A 16,841-nucleotide genomic window follows, 5' to 3' on the forward strand; every position below is an offset into this window, starting at 1 on the left:
TTATTGTAAAATAAATAATTCAGTTTTAACATTTATTTATAAATAGGTGCATAGCTACTGGATTTTCTTGCCTGACATAGCCCAAGTGTAATATTCCCATTATGTCTTAAAATATTGTGGAGAAACCTCAAAGACTGTTCTGATACAATTTTCCAAGAAGTGATCATTATAGATTTGCTTGTGAGTACTAAAATGTGAATGAAAAAATAAGCTCTTCAAATCTTAATCTGTTATTCCTTCATTTGACCAGAGTGGGACACTGAAGACAGCTCTGCTGGATTACATCAAGCGTTGCCGCCCAGGGGACAGTGAAAAGCACAACATGATCGCCCTTTGCTTCAGTATGTGTCGAGAAATTGGAGAGAATCATGAGGCTGCTGCTGGCATACAGCTTAAACTCATTGAATCGCAGCCATGGGGTGAGTGGAAACTGCAAAAACCAGAAATATGAGTTTGCATATACTTCAGTACATCAGGTTGCTGCTGTCTGCACCACGCAACTGACTGAAGGTGGAATACTTCTGAAGAGTTAAAATGTACTTTAATGTTGCATATACTATTACTGTTTTAGAAGGAAGACATGGTGGGCAATTGTAGTTTGGATTGCCTGTGTTGTTCTGGTAACATCCATTAAAATTCCACTGGCTGGAAGGAAGGCACTATTCTTGCACTCAGTGCTTTATCTGGCCACTCTGTTACTTTTCAAAGAGTTGAGATTTTGGGCTCTTACTGTAAGGTAATCTTCCAGTACTGCTGTGCATGGGAGGAGGAGGTAAGGACACATGCATGTTTTCTTCACTTTACTAGATGTGATACAATGTAGGTTTTAACAAAAAGTGTATATATAAAGTGTTGACTTTTTGTGCAAAGTAACTCTTTTACATCTGACCTTAGTGAGTTCTGTACAGCTGGGAGAGTGCTGTGGAGCATACAGAGATCTTGGTGCAGAGCAGTTAGTCAGTACGGTAACAGCAACTAAAATAGAAGCTATGTTAAATGCTTTTCTGAATTTATCTGATAATAGTTAGTGGTTGTATCTACCACAAATGTATGATTTGGATTTCTTTTTGGTCTTCAATCACATGACTAGGTTCCTGCAATGCCTTTGGCTCATAGTCAAACAGATATCACTACTCCTTTGCAATTTTTCAACTTTTTTTTTTCATATAAGAAATCTTTTTTGCTGCTTTCTGAAACAATAGGAGACACAGACTTGGTATCAGGAAGTATTTTATAGCTTATTTTGTCACCTGTGTAAATAATTTTTTACATTTTTTTCGCCATTTCAGAGGAGTCTCTTCAAGATGTTGCAAATTTAAAGAAACTGCTGATGAAAGCTCTGACTCTCTTTATTGATGCAGCAGAAAGTTACTCTAAGGTAAAACAACATGAAATTGTATGACTTCTGTACAGCACATAAGGAGTGAGCTGAACTGAGAGAACAAAGAAAGCTGCTCTAGGGAGGATGTGCAGAATCCCATCCCAGCAAAAATTAAGCAAAAAAAATCTCTTGCTCTGTCATTTCAGCAGTATCCCAGCAGTCTCAGTAACACTCTTGTATCAAAGAGTCGTATAGTGTTTCCTTTTAAGTCTTCTAAGAGCTGGGATTACGATTAGATTCCCAGTTTTAGAGGAGTGACCATGAGCTTAACTGCTTTACTCTAAGGACAAGTGAGAATAGAACAATATAAAGAGTGTTTAAGAACTGTTGTAGTTAGGATGATGAAAGAAATATTTGCAGTGAGTGAAGCTTTATTTAAAACTAATGGAATATGATAAAACTGCAGTGATCTACAAGAGAAAATACTAGACAACTCTGAACACATTGTTTCTGTCAGCATTGTTTGTGGTTTTCCTCCAGAAACATACTTCAGCAGCTTGTGTTTGTTTTTACTACATAGGACTCCTGTGTCCGACAGTCCTTGCGCTGCAGTCGGCTAACAAAGCTGATAACCCTCCAGCTGCATTTTCTGAACACCGGTCAGAGCACTATGCTGATTAACCTGAACAGGCAGAACCTGATGGAATGCATCATGTCCTTGCCTAGATTCTATCAAGTAAGCTTTCTCATCTGTTTGTTTTTTTTTGGAAAATGATTGCTTTAAACAGCAGGTGCCTAAGCACTCTGCTCCTGTGAGCGTAATGCTCAGAGGTAGGTCAAACTGAAGATGTAGAATATTTAAAGTATAGGAATGTTTCTGTACAAAAGTAAACTCTTCCGGCTTAGTAATTCCAGCATCTGTTCTCCCTGAAGGCAGCTATTGTGGCCGAGGCTTACGAGTTTGTTCCAGACTGGGCTGAAGTTCTGTATCAACAAGTGATCACCAAGGGAGACTTCAATTACTTAGAAGAATTTAAACAGCAAAAACTACTGAAGCCTAGCATATTTGAGGAGATTGCTAAGAAGTAAGTAGTTCTGTGGTCAAACTGGGAACTTTCTTTTCCACAGACTAGAAGAACAAGTTGCATGTTTAATGGAATGCAAGTCATAGTATTGTTAAAAACTTTTCTGTGACAAAGTATAGCATACAGGGAGCTGAGATCTATGTTCAGTTTCTTAAACATATTGTGGAAATAGCACTGGATCTATCATCACTGGCAGCCTTTTCAGTAGTTAAAGGGGGCTTATAAAATGATGGAGAGTGACTTTTTGCTCGGGCAGATAATGACAGGACAAGAAGGGAGGGTTTTAAACTAAAAGAGGGGAGATTTAGATTAAATGTTAGGAGGAAATTCTTCACTCAGAGGGTGGTGAGGCACTGGAACAGGCTGCCCAGAGAGGTTGTGGATGCCCCATCCCTGGAGGTGTTCAAGGCCAGGCTAGATGAGGCCCTGGGCAATGTGATCTAGCAGGTGGTGTCCCTGCCCACGGCAGGGGGTTGGAACTGGGTGAATTTCAAAGTCCTTTCCAACCCAAGCCATTCTATGATAATTTTTATTCAGCAGGATAAGTACGGTACCTTAAGGCTGGTCATACTGGATCTTTATAAAATAAATCAGAGCAAAATAAACAGCCGAGAATCTAATGTATGTGTTGAGCCTCTTAAGAAATACAGTTCTTGTAGCAATGACTATAAGGCTTTCTCCTATTTCAATTTTATGTAAAATTATTTTCAGGGTTAAACAACACCCACCGACTGATGCTGCTCTGAAAAATCTGAAGAAATTGCTTGCTTACTGTGAAGACATCTACATGCACTACAGACTGGCTTATGATAACAAGTTCTATGATGTGGTAAACATGCTCCTGAAAGATGCACAGACTGGATGTTGTCTTAACGACATGCTATCAAACTAGAATCCATCCATCCTCCATGAAGTAGAGACTGACTCTGACAGTACCAGTGCCACAACTTGCATGGTTAGTACCAATTCTTTAACAGATATTTTATCAATTACCTGCTTGTAATGATATGCTGCTATGTGAAAATAACTCCAGAAAACTGGTGGTGGTTGTAAATATTTAAAATGCTGATACTGTATTAACCTAAAAGCATTTTGTATAATAAATCCTACTGTTTACAAAATACTCGACTAATGGCAAATACAGGCTGGAACAGTCGATGATGAACCTCAGAGATCCAGCAGCCCTTTAGTTTAGGGGCGTGGATGATGGCTCGCCATAGGAAATAAGTAGAATTAGCAGGCTCCTTTGAAAGTTTAGGTGCATGCTAAATAACCTATTGTTTTGTGTGTTCTCTGATTCCACTCTCATTAGCCTGTTTTTGTTTTCTAGCTTAAGTGATAAGCTGAAAGTCTCGTACAACAGCATGTACTTAACGTAGTTGCTACTGTATTGGCATGCTTAGACAGGCCTAGTGGGCAGACAGTTGGTATTGAGGCCTTAACAAGAGCTAGCAACCCAAGTATTCTGCCACTTAGATCTCTGGGGTAAGTTTAGAAGACCAGGGACATGTAACGGGATAATACCTGAACAGTGCTTCACACAGCTGTCAGAGTCTATCTAATCCAAAGACTTTATCTCCTGCGCAAAAGGGGTGGGAGGGACTGTAGCATAAAAACAGCTTCGAAGTAACATTAGTCACATTAAGCAATGATACTGTACTATCTCTAAATATTAAACATTATCCTAGCAACAAGGTTGCTATGGCAATTGTATTTTTAATGAGCAAAGGCATGCTAAGTTGGATTTTTAAGTCAGATTTGTATCTTAACAAGCTCCCTTTGGTTGCTGAACAGTCACGCTAGCAACCTTTGCATATGACATATTACTTGCATACGGGTATATAAAGTACAAGTCATAGCGCCTTTGATACACCTTTAATAAAAGATTAAGTAGCAAAGATTATGCCTGAACAGAACACTGTATTTAAAATTCCAGTTCTAGTCAGTCTCATAAGACTAAATTAGAATAATCACAGCCAGCTCAGTCTAAGTTAAATAATGACTAGCAGCTTTTAAAGTTCAATTTAAAAGTTTCTAGCATGAAAAGAGAACCTCCTTCTGCAAATCCCCAGTCCTGATTAAAAATTTGGGACCGCTAATACTGGGAAGCAGAACTCCTGCCTTGTAGAAGCACACATGTATCCTATCCATATTAGGAACAAAAACGTGAGTAAGCCATAAGTAAGTTGTAAATGCAAGACTGACTTCTTATAAGAAGTGTCAACTGCCAGCTGAAATAGAGCTGCGCTGTTAAGGAGGCTGCCCTGAGACACTTCTAAGGTGAGTACAAGCTACTGACCTCAGCACTTCCAGCAACACGGATGTTTAAGTTCACTATGGAAATGCAAAAGTATTTTGTTTATCAGCAGCAGCTGTACATCTTAATTTAAGGACATCTTAATTTAAGGAAAGCTGTTTTACAGGAATGAAATCTTGCACCTCTAACACCAGAGAAGCTGCAAGTCAGAGCAAAGTCTAGACTTAGTAACAAGCAGCCAGCAGTATTCACCTCATTTTTGCAACTCTCTTCAAGTACTGACATTGTAATACACTGAAAGAACAGGTCCAAAGACAGCTATAGTGAAGTCCTCACAATAGTGATTTTTATTAAATTAGTTGCTTTATAAAACATTGCAGATGTCATAATTGTTAACGTAACAATTTGCCCAACTGTAGTAACTGTTGCAGTTTGCTAAGCAAGTTTTTTTTAAATGAAAGAAAATGGCTGAGTCGTGAAAGATTTACCACAGCCCATGAGAGACCAAAAGGAAGTCTTGTTTTTTACACTTAAACCAGGCAATTAACTGTTAAAGAATACCCAACCCATACAGCTGCATTAGTAGAAATTTAGATAAATGGAAACTAAACTTCATACTCATCTTTTTTTATTTTTTCAAATAAGGAACTCTTTCCTTGTTCTGACCCAGACAAGTGTTCTGTTTAAATGTCAAGCTTTGAAGTAGTGGGTATCTCAAGTGATGCATTCCATGTGCAGTATCCTTACTCTGAAGTTAGCAGTTTCCCTTCACAATATACTGAAAACCTCAAGCTCTAACTTAAGACAAAGCAATTGTAATACTAAGTGCACACCATGCCCTTGCTGCAAACTGCTTTTGTTCATCAAACAATTCATTCAAGGAGCTACAGTTAAGGCCATGTCATTGAACTGTGCTGGTAATAATACTTTGCCTTGTTGAAATTCATTTCCAATTTAGTGGCTGTTACTATAAAAATCAAATAGCAACAATACCGTTATCAGAATGCTGTGTAGTAGTTGTTTTTTTAAAATTTTATTTTACTGTAATTTATACAGTTTTTAAATTTCTTCATTCTAACCCCTTGAGCACAAAACAGGAATCCCAGTGCCTTCGCACTGGCCTGACAAGAGTTAAACCACCAGCACAGAGATACTGCAATTTTGATTGTAGCATTTGGCAGAATTTAAAGAAAGAGAAGTTGTGCTACATGTTTAAGGGATTACGGGCAACAGAAAGACGATAGAAGGGGAGATAAATGTCACATGAAGTCTTCAAAGTCTTGTACGTATTCTCCATCATATCCTCCATAATCAGCCAGGTCATCTTTCATAGTAGCCTTTAAACCACCTCCAGGCACAACACCTTTTTTCTTCTTTTTGGCTTTACTTTGCTTAAAGAGGAAGAAGAGCATGTTTACTTAAAAATCCACAGTAATTTGTCATTATTTAAATTTGAGTAACGCCTCTCGTTTTTGAGGTATGAACACTTGCATCATGTACTCATGGTGAATGCACTATTGCAATGATTTCTGCAGCAGCATTTCATCCACAACACAATCTACTCATAGTAAAGCTATATTCCTGAGTGTTCCACAGCTCCCTGCATCACATATTTTACTGTTTTGTCATTCATCCTGTTTCACCTAGACTCTAACCAAGTAGACTAACTATGCGTCCTGTTAATTTTACAAAACTAAACAAGTATAAAGCTCTGCCTTACTGGACTGGTATAGTTGCAGGTTTCAGTAGTTAGCCAAACTAATTTAGAGGAAAAGGAGAGAGCATAAGAATAGAAAATATACATACTTTTAAACTTTTTTGGTTCAGTAAGTCACAGGCTTCTCTCCAAAGTGCAGTACATATTAAAGAAAGAGTTCATTATGTTTACCAAACTCTAGACTTAGTGCAGTAACACTACATAAAATTTGTTTGTATTCTAGTGCTTCAGTCATTCCTGCAGAGGTCCTATAGAACTGGTATAACAGAATAACACCTGCCACTGAAACACGTTGTATTTAAGAGTCCCATTTTGCATTTACAAGCTACCACTTACAATAATAATGCACTGCCATTTGTTTTCTATCAATCCTCCAGTTTAATTTAAAACATATTGAGAAGATTGTATTGCCAGTGATGTTTTCTGTTTAATTTTATTGCTTTCTAATGATTCAACTAATACTTCAATTCCAACTGACCTGGGATTTTAAATTTATAGTATAAAACACAATGTTATAATTTGCATCAGTTAAACTATCACATCACCTCTAAAAACTTATTTTTCCTTGCCTATGCAATTACTGTTCCTTCAGTTTGCATGACACTGCAAAAATCCCAGCTATCTGCTACTCAAAATGACAAACTTTGGCAAAGAGTTAAAGTTACTTCCCTGTATTGGTATTATATTGACATTTAACTGTAACTGAGGCTGGCTTCCCTTTTCAGGGTATTGGCATAAGTCATTTTAACTCCACGGCAGCGCAGTGTAAAATGGAACAAGGTTATCATGCAGGTAAGATGCATGTAAATTAAGGGATGTTTTGCCTGTGGTCTCTAGATTCAGTAAACTGATTATCTCACACATCTAAGAGTATTTATTTAGTTCCAAAACAGTATCCAAGACTATCATTTCATCTACTACTACATGTAACAAAATCAGCAGCTCAATTCAGCATTAGACCTATTTCCATTTTCCAGGAGATCATCGTCTTTAGCAGATAATGTTATGGTTACAGAAAAGCATAGAAGCCTTACCTTTTCTTGTTTTTGTTTTTCACTGCATAGTACTGTCAAAGAATTTGTGATCTTTTTCAAATCATCAATTTCCACTGCATTAGGGAAAAAAAAGAAAAGATTCCTTATCACTATTGATTTTAGAAGGCAGTTAAATAATTTATCATAAAAATTCTATCAAAAAACTATGGAGGTGAGCATCAATAAGTAGTAACTACTGGCAATTACTTGATATAAAACAGCAAAATACATACTGGGTAATTCTGAGCCTTTTGATGACAACTGCTACTCACATGGTCCCTAGTAAGCAGCTTGAACGTTGGGGAAGGTAAGATTTTGCAAATTCAGAGTTAGCGAACACATGAGCCTTAGTAAGGAGATATTTGAAAAAAATCTAATACTATCATGTAATACAGTAAAATACAGACTGTTTTAGACACACATGAAACGAAGCAGTGGAATATTAATAATAAATTATCCAAGAGATGGCAAGTCCTTCACTTTAGAAGACCTGGAATCCATTTGAAATGTATGTTACTAGCTTCAGGCAGCCAACGATCCCTGTATTTATGCAGCACTAAATAGTATCAAGTTACCACTTTGCTGAAGGACAACATGTGTACGGTACAGGAAAAGATCTCAAACAATGAATTCACCAAATACTTCAGCCTACCAGAACAGTGGAAAAAATTAGTTCAGTTTATCTGTGTATAGTTACATGCTGAATTCCAGAACAATTTATTTTGCAGTCCCTGAATTACATTATCTCAATTTTATAATAGTTTCCTTCCAAATTGCTACTTGAGTTTTCCGGCTCAGAGAATCATTTATTTTCCAGAAGCTGCTTCAGGGGAAACATGCGACATTTATATCAGCAAAACAACTTACACTTTTAAAGTGACTGTATTTAACTGACTTGCAGAATGGCTGTAACAGTACAAGCACGTGATCCATAATAAAGTTTGTTGGGATGGAAATTGGATACTAGGTCAGTGAAACAGACTAGACTAGACTTTATTTAGTATAAACGGCATAGATTAATCTCGATTTAAATTTTACTCACAGCATGTTTTCAAATTCAACCCCATTACAATTTTGGCAGTACATTCTAGAAGTCTTTCACTTAACTTACATGAAATACATACGTCTCGAACTAATGCTTCCAAAAAACTGGCATAATGTAACGATTTTTCATATTGTGTAATTTTTTCTTTTAGTAGTTTGCCAAATTCCGTAAAGTCATCTTTTGAAGAGGGATTCATGGCATCTATTCCACAAGTGTTATTTACACCTGCAAGGAAAAACGCAGGTTTTAAAGAAAACATCAGCTGTAGGCCCCTAAAAGATGACACCAACAGAAAACAAGTAACCCCGTTCACATTCAGTTCTTCACTTCTGCTGAACCTTTGCAAAACTAAATCTGAGGTTTTCTCGCTCCCCACTGGCTTCTGCCAAACAAAAACTACCAGCCTGAGTCACTAACCTGGACCTGAAGAGACTTTGCTGTAAAGCTTAGTCATTCGAACCAGCTATTTCTGAAGCACTTTGCTACATGTAGCACTTCTCCCCTTCCAGAGGGTCAGTGCAAAATTTAATTGGTTCTTTGCAACTGTTCTAAAGCAACCCCTCCTCCCCATGGCACTGCACTCTTTCAGAAGATACGCAGCAGAATTTTCACTGAGTAATAAGCTGAATAACCCACTTTAAGCAAAGAAGCAAGCTTTCGTGTTTGAAGAATGCTGCTATAAATCAGCGCCTTTGCCAGCTGCGTCAAAGCACAGAGCCAGAACAAGCTGCATTAAGTCTATTTCCAGCTACCCAAGGAAACAAGCTCCCTCCAGTAACCTAGCTGGCTTTCTCGACATCTAGCTTACTACACAGACTGCCTGAAGTAAAGCATGCATGCGTTATGCTGCGCCACACTCGCCCAAAGCCTCATCAGCCTGAAGCCCGCATTGTAAAGCGGCTAAGAACATCAGACAGCACTTTCTTTCTTCACATGCTCGTCTTCTTATCAGAAGCATAACTTGGTTGGGAAATTCAGTCAGCCATCTTTTTCCTATACCGTTCTACCAAGACATGGTAAGGAAAAGCACCTTACATCCCAACGATGTTTCTGCAGTTCTTGCAGGGAGTCCTCAGTACCAGGATATGCTTCCAGTAGCCTGGCTTTAAAACCCACGTTTATTCTCAGTAACACAACCTGCACGTGCTCTAACAGTCAAATCCTGATCACCTCTATTTGCAGGATCCCCGCACAAAACTGAAAGCTTCATTTAGGGGTGCGGTACTTCTGTCATGTTACAATTACATTGAGTGGGGTACAACACACTTACCGAATGTTTCTTTTGCTAACTCAAGGTCTGACTCCTCTTGCAATTTCTTTAGCCGTAGTTTGTCTGCTAACTGTTCTTCTGGTGTAAGTTCTCTATGTTCCTCTGGTGCCTCTAACTGAATTTAAAAAAATGTATATAGGGGAACATTATATTGAGCTGAGGTATTACAGGAAATCATTTTTTTCCAGCGCCACTCGAATAGCTTCTGCCTGAAGTCAATACACCTCATGTACAAACCTGAAAACCATCCCAATTAATCATAACAATGCCTATTATTTACTTCAATAAATTGTTCATTTTAACTAAGGTGTGCCTTCCCCCTTCTCATATAAGTTTTACAACTGCATGTTTTACCATGAGGTGCATGCAAAAGAAATGGAGATAAGCATTATTTCCATAACCCAATTAAATTTTAGAGAAATTAAAGCTGTCATCCCCCAGATGTTAAGTACAAGACTCAAGTTTGTTTTATCAGACTACTCAAGGCCTTCATAGGTCTTGTGGAACCTCAAAAAAAAAAAGAAAAATCAGAACAAACCCACCCTTTAAATTTATGAGACCAAGAAGAAAAAGTAATTACCCTTTTTTTAAGCTCCTCTTGCTTTTTCTTTTGTTGTTTTTCTTTTTCTTTTATTTTTTCTGCTATTTTCTTTTTTTCTGAAACTTTGGGTTCTGTAAAACATTGAACAACATGACACTCGAGGTTTACTTTTTTTTTTTTTCCCCAACAACCAGAAAACCACTAATCAGCGAGAAAGCGACAGAGCTCAGTTAGCACAATCTGTTCGCAGGGAGGGTTAAAAGACACGCTTTCTCAAAACCAAAATTCATCCTATTTGGAAAGTGGTTTTGATACTTCAGATACACTCAGGACAAAACCAGCATCTTTTCTGATGCTGCACACAGTGAAATGTATTCCTTTTAAGTCTCACCTTGTTTTATCTCTGTCTCCTTTACTTCCTCCTCTTCCTCCTCATCATCCCAGTTATCCTACAAAGTAAGTTTTAATTAAGATGAATCTTCACAGGATTCTTCTACAGATAATTTCTACTTTTTTAGATAAACACAAAGAACGGTAGTTTACATATAGCCTCTCTAAATGCTCACGCATCCATTAATCTGATGTATTTGAATTAAGAAGCAGGGGTAAGTCATTAGAGCTGTAAAATAAGGACGCTACTTTTGGGAGCAGACCACAATGTTTCAGGAGCTACGAAGACGGCGGCTTTTATTCAAAGAACTGCAAAGTTCCTGTCAACAGAGTTAGAAAAGCAAGGTCACAAACAGTCAGATCAACATTGCACAGTAAAACACGACTTCACTATAGCTCCTGTTACTAAACAGTGCACGATTCCGGGACGCCACCTGAGGCGTTCACACAGCACAGCCACCGCTGGAACCAGACACGCGGCTGCAACCACCTGAAGCAGGACGCTGCGCCACCACCACGGGGCCTCCTCCCCAAGGTGCCCGCTGCCTGCGGCTCGCGGCCACCGGTGCCCCTTCCACCGTGATGGAAGCGTCCGTGCGGCTGCTGCACGAGGGCGAAAACCACCCGGGAACCCGCTGGCCACGGGGCTGTGCTGTGAGCAGGAGAGCGGCTGTAGGCAGATGGGCGATGCGCGGGGGCATCTTGATGCAGGAGCACCAACGCGCAGCGGCCCTCAGACCACGAGCCCGTGGCTTTTTCCTGAAGAGAAGGAGCTGTCAGAACACGCTTCCCACAAACACATCGCTGGAACGTTCTCGATCACATCCTCAAGTGTGTTTTCGGACCGCCCCAGCTGTGGTGTCTGCAGAGGTTCTCTCCTTTCAGTTTCCACCTTGGGCACGCTCCTCGCGGCCGCGCTCCTGTGCCCGGACAGGCGACCCCAGCTCAAAGCACGACGCGGTTCAGGTGAATAGCGAGGAAGCACTTCTCTAGAAGCGACCTGTTTCTGTCACCTGCAGACTTTGCAGCAGTAATCCCGCAGTTCCTCCTGACAGCCATCTGCGTAGGGTTTATGGGAAGACATTTTTTCCTAACGCCACTCCAGATTCTGCTGGATGGCCTGACCTCCATATGGGAATCAGTGCTCTAAAACTGATCTGAAGTTACATGCCGAGCACCACAAGGCGCACACACCAGAAGTTGGAGCCAAGAAACCTCACGGGCGTCTAATTTTAGTTCCCTGTTTCAACTGAACTTGCAAGCTTAAAAGATTACGTTTGACAAGGCGCAGCTCACGCGAAGATCGCACAGCCCGTCAGGACATCCCTGTAAGTAAACTCACAAACTGAGTCCTGGACTTGGTCATTTCCACCTCACAACAGTGATGCAAGCGGTCATCCAAACTACTCATTTCAGGGGCTGGCATTGGCGTGACAAACAAAAAGACGGAGACGGAAGAACGCAGCACGCGCTGCAATGTGCTGATCCAAGCAAGGAAGACACCCAGCCACCAGCTCACTCGAGTTAATTGGCACTTGTAAGAGCTCCAGCTTCCCTTCCACATTCCAAGAACCTGACTTGAATTTGCAGCAGCATTAGTTTAGCTCATATCTAATTAAGAGTTTGTTACACCCATGTCCATTACTGCTGTACAAAGCCTGCTGCCTTATCCCCTGCCCTCTCCTTCACAGACGGGGGTTTTAACATCAAGTGTTCCCTAGTGCAAAACCCTGCGAGGCTGAAGGCAGCCTACCCGCTACGCAAAGGTAGCGGTGGGCCCGAAAGAAACGACAGCATTTCATTCCTGCACGTGGGTGACTTCTCCAGGGCCTTTCGCACCAAGACAGGCGCGCTCACTGCGGGCTGGCCGTGCTCTGGGCCGGCACGCGGTGCTGGGTTCGGCTCGCGAAGCTCTGCTGATGAAGCAACACAGAAACGGCAAAAACCAGAGGGCAGCGTGACCACCTCTCCTCCGGCACGACCTCCCCCTCGGCTCTCAGGTGGGATTTTCAGGCGTAAACTTTTCAGGTCTCAACTTGAGCTGAAGAAACCTCCAACTGTCGGGAGCCGACCCGCAGCAGAGGGATCGCGCCCCACCGCCGCCAGCAGGCTCCTGGCCGGGCAGCGTCCAGACATAGGCCACCCGAGGACTCACTTCTCAGCCCGGTGCGCCAACAGCAGCGGCCTTCCAGCTGGGCTAACGCCATCTCGCTTCTTCAAGCTGTTTTTATTTAAGCAACAGAACATGATTAATATACTGGAGATGATTTTGCTTTCTTTGCTTTTTTTGTTTTTGTTTTTAACTGGCAGCGGGGTGGAGTCCCAGTTACACCTATTCCTGTGTTTTATAAATTTCTGTGAACTCTTGGAGGAAAAGAAAATTAGCACTGAATCTTCGCGCTGAATACTAAGTAATTCAAAAGAGGACACTTTTATTGCACAATATATCCACTAAAGTAGGATAAAACTTCGAAGTATTTCAACAATGCTCATTTACACGTACGTAACTGAACTAAGGACACTGAAATCATCTTCCTTTTCATGTAAATAAACCTGTGATGAGAACAGCTCTCACAATTTCATATGCACCTTGAACACGTGAAAATGCACATTCTCCCCCCCAAAAGCAGAAGACATGATTTGAGAACAACAGGGACTCCAGTATTCCGATTCCCAGTTGTACCTGGGCACTCTCCTTCACCAAGGCTGTTGCCTGTGTAACAAGCAGATTTCCCAGTTTTGGCTTTGTTGAGCAAAGAATTGCCCAAGAGTAAATAGATGAACATTCCCTGGCAGGAGGCCCGTCTTCTGGGAAACTTGTGTTCTGGTAACATTTGAGAGTAGTTTTATTACTTATGAAGATGCTAATTTTAAACCTGGGGAAGTCGAGATTTCCTGAACTTTAAGTTACTTTAGGTTCGTTACCAAAACAACTTCAGAATAAACTCCAGAATCTGAATATATAAAAAGCATTCCAAAACGTGGAATGCCTGTGTTAAGACAAACTACGTGGAAAACACCTTGTGCTTATATTTTGGACCACGTAATTTTTCTTCTGCAGGAACTTCTCCAGGGCTGACCCTGGCAAACGAGGTATCCAAACAAACCTAAGCTACCTCCCTAGCTCAGCTCTGAGATCTTGAGCATTTGTAAGTAAGAGCCAACTAAAACAAAACAGGACAGCTTCATCTGCTGGATGGGTCCTTCTCTCCAGATGCAGCTCCAGTACTAAAACTGTAATCCTTCAGAAAGGGGGAAGTAGTTGCATTCTTGGTACGTGGGGGAAAACCTTGTTCTTTTATTAGAACAGCCATAGAAAGCACAGGTGTCGTTAGGGGAATGACAGCTCGCAGTCCAGTTCGCTTGGACCCATTCCATCACAGCAGGAAAGCTTCTCACTTTCAAAGAAAGGAGGAACAGCAAACTTCACAAACACAGTAGGTCTGATATATTCGTACGTGTGCACAAATATATAAAGATTAAATACAAATTTCCGTACACACGCATAGTCCCACTCTAACCACACTTTTTACAAATGACTGCAGCCACTGCATACAGAGATACCTCCACTTACTTTGCCTGCTGTAATGTGACATCTGTGATAACTACAGGGTGTGGGCATCACTAAATTCACAAAGTAAAATGGACAGCCTGTAACTTACAAAAAATACATATTTTTTTTAACAGATGAACTACTCTTTTCACACTACCTATAAAAACAAATACCCACCCTGAACTCCAAGGACAACTGAGTCAGTGTTTTTAAGAGATTCTGCTAACGCAAGCGCAGGCTGAATAACAGAACGAACAAGTCCTCACCTAGTAAGCAGCAATTCTCTAGTTAGAAAGCTTCATACCTGTGACCGTAACGGAGCAAGCAGGTCGCCTGGTGAACCACCAGGAGATTGCCTAGTATCTCAGAAGCTTGATTTGAAACAAAAAGGTGTTTTGCAGTTTACCTATTTCCATTCCTCCCACTCTTCAACCACCTTCCTTGTACATTTCCTGACATTATTTTGCTCCCTGTCTGCACGTACGCTAGGCACACTGAGGTTTCTGTGTCATCCACCACCCAGAAACCTGGCTCGCTAGGGGACAGCTGGAACTACATGGAAGAAAACAAACTTTTAAGGAAAGTCAGCTTTCATAGGTATGAGAAATGAACATCCACACGCTTTGACACCAATTCCACACTAACATTGCTCCTCAAACGCACCAAAATTCAGTTCCAAATAGAGCCTTAAGCAAACATATGTTAAGCGACCTGCTGAACGTGACACGACGCAGTAACACCGCCGTACTTTCCAGCTGCGGCCGGGGCCTGGGAGTGGGAAAAGGGGTGGCAGAGACACGCTGCCACAGCCCAAGCTTCCAGTCATTACAAGCAGCACTGTTACGGTGCAGCTCTCACTGAACCCAGCCCACCGGGATGCCACGCTCAGGGCTAAGATGAGCCAAAGCGAGGAGCCACCAGCAGCCAGCCGCCCGCGGAGCAGCGCCCAGAGCCGGGCAGCAGCGGGGGGGGTTCCCGGGTCCCCCCTCACGGCCGGGCCCCCCCTCACGGCCTTGCTGCGGCCCGGGCACCGACCCGCCCCGCGGGAGGGCCGCGGGCAGCGCGGCCTCGGCTTCCCCCGGCCCCCGCCCGCCCAGCGCCGCCTCCCGGCCCGAGGGGCCGCGGGGACCCCCCCGGATCCCCGGGGCGCCCGATCCCGATCCCGGCCCCGGCCCCGGCCCCCCCCGGGCCCCTCACCGCCGCCCGCCCCGGGCCGGGCCGCGCCGCCTGGTCCCGCGGCCCCCTCAGGAGCGGCACCGGATGGCAGCGGCACGGCCCCGGCCCGCGACCCCCAGCCCTCAGCCCCAGCCCCGGCACCTTCACGTCGTCCTCCTCATCCTCTCCGGCCCAGCGGTCGCCGGCCGCCACCCCCGGCACCAGCCGCTTCGCCACCGGCTCCACCACCTCGAAGCTGTCGGCGTCTGTAGGGGAGAGGAGAGCGGGTGAGCGGCGGCGGCGGGGGGGGGGGGGGGTGAGCCCGGCGGGGCCCGGCGGGGCGCGGGGCCGCCACCTACCCCACGAGTCCGCCTCCGCCGCCATCTTCCTGCCGCGGGCCGCGGCCGCTCCGCAGGCGCCGTGAGTCAGCCGCACCAGAGCGGCCCCAGCCAGCGCCGCGCGGGGCACGCCGGGACGGCGGCGGGATGCCCGCCCTGCGCCCCGCCCGCCGGCGGCGAGCGCGACCCGCCGGGCCCCGCCCAGCGCGGCGGAGGGACGCCATGATGGGAGGGTAAGGGAGAGGGGGGCGGAGCCCTCCGGCCGCCATGATGGGAGGGTAAGGGAGAGGGGCTGGGAGGAGCCGCCCCGCCGCCATGATGGGAGGGACAGGGCTGTGAGGAGGGACCCGGCCGCCATGATGAGGGGAGGGGAAGGCGCGGCCCGTGTCTCCCTCGCGGTCGGGGCCCGGCCGCCGAGCAGCCCCCGGCCGCCCCCGGGGCCCCGAGCGAGCTCCGAGCCCTGCCCCGGGGGCTTCCACCGCGGCCCGGCCTCGCTGTGCTCGGGCGGGCTCCGGCCGCGACGTCCCGCGCCCGGCGCGCACCGCGTGAGGAGCCCCCGGCTCTCGCAGTCCCCTCACAACCCTTCTGTAAGGGGTTACAAAAAAGGCAAAAAACAAGATTTTTACAAAGGAGAAAAAGCTATTGTATGTACCAAGGAATTAATCTAGGAGTTGCCCTCACATCTGGGCTGAATGTTGGCTCTGCTGCAGTGAAAAAGCCCACACCTTTTGAAGTTCCTTCACACATTAAAAATATTAATGGCACAATTCAGTCAGAGCAAGATGAAAGAATGAGAAAACACCCCACGTGTTGACTGCTAAGGTTCTTCAGCTCTGCAGGCTGTCAGGATGCCCAAGCACCAAGCGTGGCTGAACTGGTTCTTACTGGGGCGAAAGGCGCTCCTTCCCGTTCCCTTCAGCGGCGTGGGGGCCGCCGAGGTGGCGCAGCCTGCGGCCCTGCCTCCTGCAGCCCTGCCTCGGTCCTGGCTAAGCAGGATCTCTGCTCTCTGATCGCGTTTAACAGTAATGACACGACTAGTGCCACACTGAGGTACCTCAGCAGCATCCCTCTTATCCTGCTGAGAGACCCCCAGCACCAGCCGGGGAGCACCGCTGTGCTAGCTTTGATGCGGTCT

General features: G+C 44.1%; 2 protein-coding genes across 3 annotated transcripts in view; one reads left to right on the forward strand and one right to left on the reverse strand.

Moving 5' to 3' along the window:
* Window positions 1-7,397, forward strand: part of SPG11 (SPG11 vesicle trafficking associated, spatacsin) — a 37,511-nt gene extending 30,114 nt beyond the window's left edge. The window contains exons 36-41 of the mRNA XM_035568961.2: window positions 251-419; window positions 1,290-1,378; window positions 1,902-2,057; window positions 2,255-2,406; window positions 3,118-3,361; window positions 7,106-7,397. Coding sequence (XP_035424854.2) covers window positions 251-419; window positions 1,290-1,378; window positions 1,902-2,057; window positions 2,255-2,406; window positions 3,118-3,298 — 747 coding nt within the window. The 3' untranslated portion in view covers window positions 3,299-3,361; window positions 7,106-7,397. The remainder of the gene's footprint in view (window positions 1-250; window positions 420-1,289; window positions 1,379-1,901; window positions 2,058-2,254; window positions 2,407-3,117; window positions 3,362-7,105) is intronic.
* Window positions 4,990-15,888, reverse strand: EIF3J (eukaryotic translation initiation factor 3 subunit J). Of its 2 annotated transcripts, none has more exons than XM_035568918.2 (8): window positions 15,728-15,888; window positions 15,531-15,634; window positions 10,662-10,719; window positions 10,310-10,401; window positions 9,730-9,844; window positions 8,526-8,684; window positions 7,415-7,488; window positions 4,990-6,054 (listed from the first exon to the last, which is right to left on the reverse strand). In XM_035568918.2, the coding sequence occupies exons 1-8, from the start codon at window positions 15,750-15,752 to the stop codon at window positions 5,923-5,925; spliced, it is 759 nt and encodes a 252-aa protein (XP_035424811.1). In that variant the 5' UTR covers window positions 15,753-15,888; the 3' UTR covers window positions 4,990-5,922. The 2 variants fall into 2 exon arrangements, with proteins under 2 accessions (XP_035424811.1, XP_050568887.1); XM_050712930.1 differs by lacking the exon at window positions 4,990-6,054 and adding an exon at window positions 6,472-6,501.
* Window positions 15,889-16,841: the final 953 nt, after the last annotated feature.

Source organism: Cygnus atratus, chromosome 11, assembly GCF_013377495.2.
Source record: "Cygnus atratus isolate AKBS03 ecotype Queensland, Australia chromosome 11, CAtr_DNAZoo_HiC_assembly, whole genome shotgun sequence".
NCBI lineage: Eukaryota > Metazoa > Chordata > Aves > Anseriformes > Anatidae > Cygnus > Cygnus atratus.